The 12545-nt window shown below is 50.4% G+C and overlaps 1 protein-coding gene and 1 pseudogene across 5 annotated transcripts in view; one reads left to right on the top strand and one right to left on the bottom strand.

Moving 5' to 3' along the window:
* The window catches only part of PDPK1 (3-phosphoinositide dependent protein kinase 1), an 80923-nt gene extending 75979 nt beyond the window's left edge, over nt 1–4944 (bottom strand). The window contains exon 1 of one of the 4 annotated variants that reach the window (XR_014254582.1): nt 4226–4750. Coding sequence is in view for 2 of the 4 variants with exons in the window: in XM_082428714.1 (XP_082284840.1) it covers nt 4226–4760 (535 nt within the window). In the remaining 2 variants the exon portion in view is untranslated. Of the gene's footprint in view, nt 1–4225 lie in introns of all 4 variants that reach the window. The other 3 variants (XM_082428714.1, XM_082428712.1, XM_082428713.1) reach the window with 3 other exon arrangements.
* Nucleotides 4945–5213: 269 nt separating this feature from the next.
* LOC309644778 (large ribosomal subunit protein eL39 pseudogene) lies at nt 5214–12231 on the top strand (annotated as a pseudogene). The gene has a single exon. The product of its transcript is annotated as a large ribosomal subunit protein eL39 pseudogene (transcript).
* Nucleotides 12232–12545: the final 314 nt, after the last annotated feature.

Below are 12545 nucleotides of genomic sequence, written 5' to 3'. Positions count from 1 at the left end.
CCTCGACTACACTCCAGATGGAAACCACACTTGTTTGTTCTTCTGTGGGCCATGCACCCAGTCATGAGCTGCTAAGGTCAGATTTGTCCCTCTTTTTCACACACAGAGTTTGCAGTGCTGTCAGTTCTCGCTTCTGTGAGCCTATGTGTAATTCAACTATTTAAACAGAAACCTGAATCAGTTGCTCTGATAAGGGATTTGAAGCCCACAAATGTAAGTGCTTTATAATGAACTCTCTCTCTTAACACATTCAAAACAACTTGGAATTTCTTGGGATAAAAATTCCATTTTAGGGACTTCCCTGGCGGTCCAGTGGTTAAGACTCTGCACTTCCACTGCAGGGGGCGCGGGTTCAATCCCTGGTCGGGGAACTAAGATCCCGCATGCCATGCGGTGTGGCCAAATAAAAAATAATAAATAATAAAATTCCATTTTAAATTAGAAAAATTTTCTAGACCAAGAGGATGGAAGCAGACTTCATGCAACTATATAAATGCAACCAGCGTCGAGCACAGAAAACAGACCCCCACCCACCCCCCGCCAAGAACCACCATGAACCCAACAGGTCTTTCTCCTCTAAGACATCATCATCAGAACATGTTCCCCACTGCTCTTGAGAAAATGCACTCTGGCTGTTGTTTCATCTAGAGACTGGATACACGACTGGTTCTCAATATTTAAGTTAATTTTTTAAAGGGTTTGGTATCACAGTGAACAAGAATGCAATCCAGTTACGGAAGAATGCACTACTGAAAAGGTCTTAACAACACATGTCCAAAACTTACAGTTTCCACACCAGCACTTCCTCCCCGGTGATCTGTCCTTTGAACCTGCCTTCAAAACAACTGTGCTCCGCACCCCTATGGCCAGCTGTCATCACAAGGGCAGGCGCAGAGCACGCACACGTTGGCCCCAACCCTCACACCTGCTGAGGGAATCATTTCTGCATCAAGTGTTCCTCAGCAGTGGCTCCTTGCTCCATAGTCACAGAAGTGAAGTATCACGTGGGATTCCATCAAAGTCCGTTTCCAAAGAAGATACTCCTCAGGAAGGGACAAAATGTAGGGCCAGTGGAGGCTCTCCTCACACCATCAACTCAGAAGGGACCAACGTTGTTCACCCCCTCATTTCTGCAGCGCTTCCCAGTTCATTACACACTTGCCCTACATGCACCCAAACCCCGCGTTAGGTGGCTCAGCAGACAAAGGCACAGATTGAAGAGGGGGACCCACCCAGGAGCTGCCTTTTCCTCCTCCCCAAACCTGTGCTAAAGGCAGCCTAGACTGTGTATACTGACTCAAGTCTCAAGTGCCACCGCCAGTCCACCCTGCCCCCCACCCCCGTCATTGTAACCCATTATCCTGTAGTATGTTCTTCATTACACTTATCATTATATAAATGTATCTTACATATCTAAAAAAAAAAAAGGCAGCCTAGAGGCCAAGTCCTGCTTTGAAGAGCTGCCCAAGGCCTCTTTTCAGATCCCATATCGCCACAAGCTGCTGCTGTCATCCTTCTTATAAAACGCATGTCAGAAGACTGAACAAACCTACACTTCCACCTTTTATTAGTATAGGGACCTCACCTTGCCACCTCTGGACTCGGCTCAGTAAGTGCTGTAGGGGCGTCACAAATACATCATACTGCACGAGGCCACATGAGAAGCTCCCCAAAAGGGTGTGTGAAAATCAGAACCCACTTCTTTCCAAGTTCTCTGCCTTCCCCACTGGCTTCCCACACAGATGCAGCCACCCTTGCAAAAGCCACCCTAGAGTGTGCAAGGAACCACTCTCCCTAATCAACAGTTTTACCTTTAACAAAATCGTTGCACAATTTTTTAAGAAGCAAGGATTCCAAACCTCACCCATTCAGAATATCAGCCCTCAAATAAGGAGGAACCAGAGCCTCTTTCCAAACAGCTGCTTTCTGACAGCGTGAGGCTGAAACAGGGTCCAGGGGTCACAGAGTTCAACCATCTGCCCAAAGAAATAGCTAAGTGTGCTGTCCTTCCACGAGAAGATGTCCCTCCTGCCTCCCACACGGCAGTCCGAGGACACACACAACCCCCAGGAAGACGTCCTGGGCAGTGGCACTGAGGACTTCCCCAGACAGAGGGCTGCGACCCTCCCTCAGGGCGCCCCTCCCAGGAGGGGCAGGGTGGCACCCAGGCCTCTGCCATCGCTCAGACGTGGGTTCAAACTGCACTCTATATATCAGGCAGGTCCTTAACCTCTCTGCACTGTGGAAACTGAAGTTTCTGCACCTGTAAAATGGGAGCGACACCTATCTCACAACACTTTTGACAGAAGTCAAGCAACACGGTGTGAGCTATCTTGCAAAGTGCCTGCCTTGACGTAAGTGCTCAATAAATGGTTCTGACAGCCTCTGGCTCACCGTAGTACCAAACTGGGCTGGGCCATTTCCAGACTTCCCAACTCATACTGCTCCCCCGCTGCCCGTACACACGTAAAGAAGTGGGAAAGTAACTGGGATCGGGGCCTCTCCTAAAGTGCCACCTTAAAAATCCAGGTGCAAACTCACTTGAACAGTGCAAATCTATCTGTCCCCAGATGAAAAATCCACTACTGGGGGCATCTTTGCCGTTATTGATGGGAAATACAGCATATTCTCACATACATGTGGACAAATGTAGCTGATGAAAACACAAAAGCCTAGTTCCTCTCACTTCCTGATGGGGAGGTCCATCCTTTATTCTGTAATTCATTTCTTCTCACCGGATTCCAGTCTTTTTGTACTAAAAAGCTGCCTTCTGCAAAGAAACTCCAGATGTCAAGTGTTCATCACATGGAACTACCAAGACTATGACACGATATGCTCTTCCTCTTCCCCTGGACGCCATCAGAGCGCACACCTTGTACTGCAATAGCATCACTGTGTGAAAGTTCGTCTTACAAACTTCCATGATCACTGTCAGCCCCAGCCGCCACTGAGGTCCGCCAAGCAGCCTAACTCGTGTTTTTGCGCTTTAGCCCAGGCACCCCGCGGTACAACCACACATGTCCCAAGAGTCAAAGACATCCCTTGGCCTTTCACCATTTTTCTCAACTGAACAGGTCCTCCTCCTCTCAGACTTCAGAGTATCACCCATCTCTACAAAGCAGCGTTCTCAACCTCAAGTCCACGGACCAGCTCCAGAAGGATCAAGAGCCTCCTGAAGTAACTACAAAATTCAGTAAAGCCGTGCGGTTTTCTCAGGAGGGGACTCAGATCTTGGGTCAGATTCTCAGAAGGGCCCATGACCCCTCAGAAAGATTAACAGCCGCTACCGTGGAAAATAAGGGGTAATGTAAATTTCTTGGGTTTTCCCTCATTTAAGGGATTTGCCTTTTGAACCAGACTTTGCAAGCTGTCTCGACATTCTTCCATTCTTCACATTCGCATACAAGGTATAAATCCGTAAACCATCTTCCCAAGACTCCCGAACTTAACCGAGGGCAAACATAAAAACACTAGGGATACTTTTAGCAACAGAGAGAAAACACAGAAACACTAACGATACTTGCAGCAAAACATTTAACCCAACAAGTGCTTTATCTCTTTCCTTCCCCCTAAAATCCTTCCGCCCGGTCACGCTCACTTGCCCGCGGTGGTGGTTTCAAGGCCGGCCTCGAGGAGGCTTCCCATCACACCGATGCCGGTGCCGGAGCGGAGCCCCGAGGCATGAGAAGCACCGAAACGCCGCCCCACCGGGCCGGGAAAGGAGCATATCCGAGTGTATCAGACTCCACCCCAACCGAGAATTCGTAGGGGCCCGAGCATCAGGTGCTTCGAGCAAGAACTCTCACATCCCGCTTTCGCTGCAAGCGGAGGCACAGGGACCCCGTCCCAGGTGAAGGCCCGGGGCGGTTCCTCTGCAGACAGAACGAAAGGTAACCCCGGAGGCCTGCCTCAGGCCGCGCCGCGCCGAAAACAAACTTTCCAAGCACTTCCACCGCGACGGGCCGGTGACACCTCCCCGGCCTCCCCCGCCCTCCGCGCGCCTGTCAGCGCCCCCGCCGGGCCGGCGCCCGCCTCACCCGGGCCAGAGCTTCCTGCAGCAGCCAAGCGGCGTCCCCACGGCGCCCACGGTCCCCGGCCCAGCCGCTCGCCGCAGGTGAGGCGCCGCCCGGCCCCCGGGACCGCGGGCCGCCCCGCCGGGCCCCGGCGACCGCCGCGCTTGGCGGGGTGACGGGCCGGCGCGCCCGGGCGGCTGCCGCGCACTCACCAGCTGGCTGGTGGTCCTGGCCATGGGCCCCGCGTCTGCACGGGCGACTCCCCCGCAGCGCTGCGCGGCTCGGCGCCTCCTCAGCGTCCTCCTCCCCGCAGCGGAGCCCAAGCAATGGCCGCCCGCATCCTGCGCCCGCCCCGCGGCCTGCCACCCCCAGCGCCGCCCCGCCCCCGCGCGACGCCAGGCGGGAATTCCGCCGCACCGCCGCCGCCGCCGGCGCCCATTGGTCACACTCACCGTCGCTCTGCCGCTGCCCCGGCCAGCCCAGCCGGCGCCTCCGAGCTGCATTTCCGGGTTGGGGCCCGGCAGGCGGGAGAGGTTCGGCCCCGCCTCGGGCGCGGGGTGTTGGGGGGGAACCCCGCGCGAGCCAATCCCAGGGCCGCAGGGTGGGGCCGGGCGCGGGACCGGGCGAGCTGTCATCCCCGCTGCCAGACAGGAAAACTGAGGCTCGCTGGGGTCGGCCCCGAGGGGGGAGTGGGGCTGGGCTCCAACCGTGCAGCTTCGACTCCGGAGCGGGGCTCTGAGTAAACATCGAGAGGAGCAACTTCACTAGTTGCAAAACTAAGAAGTGTTCGCGGAAGGAAATCTAAGCTCTAAAGCCATAGCTATAAGGCAGAAAGCAATCCCATCTCATCACTGCTAATAGTCCCAGGGACACCTTCAGAACTTTCTACTCTGCTTATAAATTTTTTTGGAGCTGTTGTTGTTGACGATGATGATGTTGAATTTTTTGGTAGTTGTTATTGTTGTTGATGACGGTGATATTGTTGCTTTTTAAAATTGTGGTAAAATACACATACAATTTACGATCTCAACCATTTTGGAGTTCAGTGGCATTAAGTTCATTCATTCACTTTGTTCTAAGATGATGTTGTTTCAAACAAAATTAGAATCGCCTTGCTACCTGAAGGTTTGCATATTTTAAAATAACTTTTTTTCTATTTCCAAAAGAAATACATGTTCATTTTTTAAAATAATGATTTAGACAATACAGAGAAGTAACAGTAAGATAAGTGAATCCCTCATCCCACTGGCCAGAATTAATTGTTGCATAGCACTGATGGCTGCGAACATTCACTTGGTGCTTACTCTTATTAAGGAATTTTCATGTCTAGGGCTTCCCTGGTGGCACAGTGGTTAAGAATCCACCTGCCGCTCTTTTCTCATCCCCCATCCTATGTGTGGTTGAATTTGCTCCTCGCCATGTCTTCTCACAAGACCTTCAGGATCAAGCGATTCCTGGCCAAGAAACAAAAGGAGAATCGTCCCATTCCCCAATGGATTCGAATGAAAACTGGTAATAAAATCAGGTACAACTCCAAGAGAAGACATTGGAGAAGAACCAAGCTGGGTCTATAAGGAGCCTCACATATGAAGTGGCACACATTTATGCTATCAATGTCAATTGCATCTTACTGTATCATAACATCACTAGTGTCTGGAACAGCTGCCTGTGTTTGATGGGAGAAATGGAATGGCTCTCTCCTCTTTTTTTGATCTTTCCTCACCACTGTTCACTGTGTAACTCAGTAATAAATATAAAACCTTTTGTTGGAAAAAAACAAAAAAGAATCCGCCTGCCAATGCAGGGGACACGGGTTCGATACCTGGTCCGGGAAGATTCCACATGCCGCAGAGCAACTAAGCCTCTGCACCACAACTACTGAGCCTACGCTCTAGAGCCCGCGAGCCATAGCTACTGAGCCCGCGTGCCACAACTACTGAAGCCCACATGCCTAGAGCCCGTGCTCTGCAACAAAGAGAAACCAACCATAATGAGAAGCCCGCACACTGCAACAAAGAGTAGCCCCCGCTCACCCCAACTAGAGAAAGCCCGTGCCCAGCAACAAAGACCCAACGCAGCCAAAAATTAATTAATTAATTAATAATAAATAAATAACCAATAAAAAGGCAAATGTAACCCATATCCCTCAGAAGGCTCCCACTGTTTTTTTTTTTTAATTTATTCATTTATTTATTTTTGGCTGCGTTGGGTCTTTGTTGCTGCCCACGGGCTTTCTCTAGTTGCGGCAAACGGGCTACTCTTCGTAGTGGTGCGCGGGATTCTCATTGCGGTGGCTTCTCTTGTTGCGGAGCATGGGCTCTAGGCACTCAGGCTTCAGTAGTTGTGGCACACGGGCTTAGTTGCTCCGTGGCATGTGGGATCTCCCCGGACCAGGGATCGAACCCGTGTTCCCAGCCTTGGCAGGCGGATTCTTAACCACTGCGCCACCAGGGGAGGCCCAGGCTGCCGCTGTTTTGATACTCACTTTTTTCACTTACCAGTGTATCATCGTGTACCCTGTCTAGCTCTCCTGATATCTGATTGCTGCCTTCCTCAGTTGTAAGGGCTACAGAGGACCCCACTGGAGGAAGCCTAGAGTCTATAGATCCATGTATTGATCAAGCTCCCTCCTGACACTGAAGTGGTTCCCAGACTTCTACCTCATGAACAAGGCCCTGCATGTCAATCCAGGCACACGCTTACTTCTTCCCTTAGGATAAATTCTTAGTAGACGTAACTGCTGGGTCAAAATGCCAGTATCCCCCTCAGGACTTTTGCTGCAAATTGCTAATTGCCTACCCCACTCTGAGAGTGAGACACTCTCACCCTCAGGAGACACAAAGACAAGTCCAAGGTAGACACTGCTCTGGCTCCCATACCAAGCCACATCCAACATTATACTACGTCAATAACCACTACTGCATATTAAGAGCAGTGTATTGGATTTTGCCTCAAACAATAGGTACTACGACCATTTCCATTCATTACATGAGGAAACCAAGGCTTCAGTGACTTTGTTACTCTTGGTCACAGAGTTACTAGGTTACAGAGCACAGGACTCAAAACCAGCCCCGAACAACACTGACGCCCTGCTCTTGGCCACTGGGCTCAACTGCCTCCCAACAACTCTTATTTTCTATTTATTTCAATCCTCACAAAGTAATAATACCTTATCCTCAAAGAATGCTAACCACTTTATCTTCTCGCCACAACCTTGAGATACTCAATGTTTATTACCATCTTACAACTGAAGAAATTTGCCAGACACAACGTTAAATGTGAATGTAAATATATATATAGCTATAGAGTCTAAAAATATATATCTTGGGACTTCCCTGGCCGTCCAGTGGTTAAGACTCTGCACTTCCAATGCAGGGGACGTGGGTTCGATCCCTGATCAGGGAACTAAGATCCCGCAAGCCACGTGGCATGACCAAAAAATGTGTGTGTGTGTGGGTGTGTGTGTGTGTGTGTGTGTGTGTGTGTATCCCACAAGCACCCTTTCTCAGAAAGTTACTGAAGCATGAGCTCCACCAAATGAGGGGGTAAGCACACAGGTGGGCAATAAAGGGAAGTCCCAGGAACTGTCCATTCAACAAGCATGTATTGCACCTCCCCTCCATGCCAAGCACTGTGGTAGACATTGGCAATTCATTGGTGAACAACACACAAAAATCTCTGCCCTCGTGGCACTCTGATACCACCGGTGGGGGGCAGGGGGGGCAGCAACCATAATAAATAAGCACATCTTATGGGATGTTGGAAGGTAATAAGTACTGTGGGGAAGAAAGAAAATCAGGTAAGTTGGGGCACAGGAGTGCCCAGGGAGAAGGTGCAATTGATATGGATAAAGGGGAGAAATCCCAAGATTCCTCAGACCCAAGGGAAGCGAGCAGGCTTCAGAGGGCTCCCCCAAAATACTGAAAATGATAGATTCTATGATAGGTTTCACCACATTAAAAAATTGAATTAAGAAGCTGACAGACAGATGAGAAAAACTTCAGAAAAACAGCCACACCAAAGACAAAGCACACGGGACTTCCCTGGTAGCACAGTGGTTAAGAATCTGCCTGCCAGTGCAGGGGACACGGGTTCAATCCCCGGTCTGGGAAGATCCCACATGCCGCAGAGCAACTAAGCCCATGCACCACAACTACTGAAGCCCGCGAGCCTGGAGCCAGTGCTCTGCCTAGAGCCAGTGCTCTGCAATAAGAGAAGCCACCGCAGTGAGAAGCCCGTGCACCACAACAAAGAGTAGCCCCTGCTCGCCACAACTAGAGAAAGCCCGCGCGCAGCACCGAAGACCCAACAGAGCCAAAAATAAATAAATATTAAAATAAATTAAAAAAAAAAAAAAGAAAGAAAGCACAATCGCAGTTCACGAGGCAGCTCACTCATCTCACCACTGAGTGATGTTTACAGGCATAACACAGATGCACTGATTCAACCGGTAATTACTATACTCCACCCTGGCAGGACCCGGAGAGGAAGTGGGGCATGAGAGAGCTGAATTCTCACCTCTTTTAACAGAAAGGCAATAGATAATGACTACAAGTGATAAAGCAAATCATAAAGTACAAAGGTATTATTTAGAAAGATGGACAGAAATGATAGGAAGAACACTTAAACCAGTGGTAACTGGGCTGTGAGTAGGGAGCTATGTGGCGGGGGCTGCTGTTTTTCATTACAAGCCTTTCTAGGGCTGTTTGGCCTCTTAAACATTGATGCAAATAATGATTAATAAATTGGTATATCTTCTTCATGGAAATTCTAAGAAGCTCTCACTTGCTAATGTAAAGCTGTGTGAGGATGTCTATGACCACATGGCTTTAATAAGAAGCAAAAAGCATAAAAGAAAAAGAAACAACCAAAATATCAAGAGAGTGGTAAAGTAAATTAGGTACATTCCTCCTGAATTCTCTGCAGCTGCTGAAAAGCACAGGGCAAAGCTCTAACACAGAAAAAGAGTAAGGGCAGAGAAGCAAGTTACAGAATATGAACTGGAGTCTTAGCTTTTTTTAAATTAGAGTCTATGACACCAAAGCATGGCCAATGGGGATCTTGAGTTATGCAAGGAAAAACAGGGAGGTGAACAAAGCTTGAGGAAAACGTCTGTGGTCGACACTAGAGCCTGCTGGAGAGCAGGTGGAGGGGATCACACACAGCCAGCTTCAGGGGAAGGGGTGAGGGGAGAGGGGGAGGCCATGGCCCTGAAGAAGTCAGCTGAGCAGGAAGCAGGGGCAGGGCAGGGAGGGGCAGCTGAAAGAAGAACGAAGGACAATTCTCAGTCTTCATGGGGCCCGAAAGGCAGCCAGCGTGCAAAGCCCAAGCCACGCCAGGCCACTCCTCTCACCTTGCGAGAGGCAGGGCACCCCCTCCATGGGCTGGGTTTGGCTGCCCATCCCAGGACAGTGGGCAGGAAGGGAGATGGACTCACCTGGCCCAGCACAGTTCATTGGCACCCCAGCTGGAGAAAGGGGAGGGACGGTCCACGGCTCTGATCTGTCCCTTCCTTGCCCAGAGCCTCTATCCCTGGCTGGCTTGAGAGTGACCTCAGGCCAAAAGTGCAATGGCTCGGCCTGATGTTGTGAGGTCATGTTCCGCCCAGGGAGGGGCAGGAGGATGACTGTAACCATCCTGGGAGGGGGCTGGGAGGCTGCTTTAAGCACATGGCCCATGTGTGTGGAGCACTTGTTGCAAACCAGGCCCTGTGTTTGCACTTGGCCTGTGCTGTTTCCTATGTTTCACTCACTTCTATAACCCTCATGGCGCAAGGGAGGAAACTGGGGTTCAGAGGCTACAGAACCTGCCTAACATCACACAGCTAGTGTTAATTATCTAGTACTGTGCAACAAATGATCTCAAAACTTAGAGGCATAAATCAGCACACATTGATGATCTCATGGTTCCTGTGGATAAGGAATACGGGAGCAGTTTGTCTAGATGGTCCTGTCTCAGGGTCTCTCATGAGGTTGTGGGCAAGTTGTCAGCTCAGGCTGTCATTGAAAGGCTCGACTGAGGCTGGAGGATCCACTTCCAAGATGACCCATTCACCCAGCTGTTGCTGGAAGCCTCAGTTCCTCATCATGGGGGCCCCTCCACGGGGCTGTCTGTCTTCATGCCACAGCAGCTGGCTTTCCCCAGAGTGAATGAGTCTAGAGAACACCCAAGATTGAAGCTGCAGTGACTTTTATAACCTAATCTCGGAAGCGATATAGCATCACTTCTGACACGGTCTGTGGGTCACAGGGTACCCCTGGTACCATGCGGGAGGAACTGCAGGAGGGTGTGAGTTCCAGAAGGTGGGATCGCTGGGGGCCATCTTCAAGGCTGGCCACCACAGCTGGTCAAGGGCAGAGCCAGGACTCCAATCCTGCTAGGACGCAGGGAGAGACAAGGTAAGAGAAGCAGGCCAGGCCCGCACCCCCGGAGGTTTAGTGAGCCTGGGAAGAAAGTGCTCTACCTGGAAAAGGGGAGGTAGGGAGACCAGTTAGGACGCATCCAGTTAGGGAGAGACACGGGGACTCTCAAAAGATAATGGGGGGGACTTCCCTGGTGGCGCAGTGGTTAAGAATCTGCCTGCCAATGCAGCAGACATAGGTTCGATCCCTGGTCCAGGAAGATCCCCCATGCTGCGGAGCAACCAAGCCCGTGTGCCATAACTACTGAGCCTGAGTGCTGCAACTACTGAAGCCCACGCACCTAGAGCCCATGCTCCGCAACAAGAAGCCACCACAATAAGAAGCCTGTGCACCACAAGGGAAGAGTAGCCCCTGCTCGCTGCAACCAGAGAAAGCCCACGTGCAGCAACGAAGACCCAACGCAACCAAAAAAAAAGATATTGGCGTGGTCTCTGCCTCTGCCTACTAAATCCCTGGTCACCATGCCTGAGGTTTGCTCGTGGCTGCTGGTGGATGGATGAAAGATGCCAAATTCAGCCAACGATTTCCTAGCCACCTGGGTAAATATCCTCCCATATGAATCATGCTATGTGAGGAAAAAACCTAGACTGGAAGTCTGGAAACGGAAAGTTGCATGAGGTCTCAGGCAAGTAAGCTTCCCTCTCTGAAACTCAGCTTCCCCAACTTTAAAATGGGTTGACTCCCCAAATTGGTCAAAATTCCAAAGACTGAAAACATCCAGTGTCGATAAGCATGTAGGGCAACTAGCACCTTCATACACTGATGGTAGTAATGTAGTGTCCCCTTTAGACCCAGGCAGTGCGGAGCCCTGGCCTAGGCCCTTCTCTCTAGAAGGTATGGTGGGGAGAATAACAGAATAACAGTGCTTCCAAAGATGTCCACATCCTAATCCCCCAACCTGTGAATATGTTATCTTACATGGAAAGGGGGAATTAAGGTTGCTAGGGAGCTGACCTTAAAATCAGGAGATTAGGGACTTCCCTGGTGGTCCAGTGGTTAAGAATCCGCCTTCCAATGCAGGGAACACGGGTTCAATCCCTGGTCGGGGAACTGGGATCCCACATGCTGCAGGGCAACTAAGCCCACGTGCTGCAAAGAAGAGCCTGCCGCAACAAAGAGCATGCGTGCCACAACTAAGACGCGACACAGCCAAAAAATAAAATAAATAAATAAATTTTAAAAATCAGGGGGTCATCCAGGTAGGGCCAATATAATCACAAGAGTCCTTAAAAGATGGAAGAGACAGAAAGAGTCATGGTCAGAGTGATGTAATGTGAGAAACTGGACTGCCATTGCTGGCTTTGCCAATGGAAGGGGGTCATGAGCCAAGGAATGCCAGCAGCATGTACCAGCTGGAAAAGGTAAGAAAACAGATTCTCCCCTAGAGCTGCCACAACCTCGATGTTAGCCCATTGAGGTTTATTTTTGACTCTGACCTTCAGAATTGTAAAATAACCAATTTATGTCTTTTTAAACCACTAAGTTTGTGGTAATTTGTTCCAGCAGCACTAAGAAACTAATACAGAAGACCCTTCTGTGGCCCTCCTGTGGCCACAGGATGGAGGAGGAACCCACAGGGCCCAAAGGAGTGCCCAGGCAGGGCCCCCTTCAGCCTTCTACATACACTTGAGCATCAGAATCCGCAGAGTTCCCTGTGCATCACTCCAGGGTCCATCCTCCCCAGGGCAGCTGGGGTAGGTGGGGAGGAACCCAGCTGGTCCATGGTGGGATCTGGTTATTAGGTCAAGGAACATGCATCTTAGAGGAACATCCATCCTTGTTAAAACAGTGAGACAGATCCACGCATCCCCACCTGGGAAGCTCTCCACTTCACGTTGTTCAATTTAAAAAAATAGTGAATGGCAGAGCAGTATTAAAAGTGCATAGGACTTCCCTGGCAGCCCAGTGGTTAAGACTCTGCGCTTCCACTGCAGAGGGCGTCGGTTTGATCCCTGATCAGGGAACTAAGATCCCACAAGCCACACAGCGGGCCAAAACAAAAACAAAACAGTGCAATCCCAGGTTGTAAAACAAAGACATAAATGTGGAAACAAGTCCAGGGTCACGTTGTAAAGAACCACACCAAGCTGTTAACGGTGGGGGAGTGGGG

This window comes from Balaenoptera physalus (assembly GCF_965194825.1).
Source record: "Balaenoptera physalus genome assembly, chromosome: 16".
NCBI classification, from domain to species: Eukaryota; Metazoa; Chordata; class Mammalia; order Artiodactyla; family Balaenopteridae; genus Balaenoptera; species Balaenoptera physalus.
Note: the sequence above shows the minus strand (reverse complement) of the source record. Positions and strands in the feature narration are given on the sequence as shown.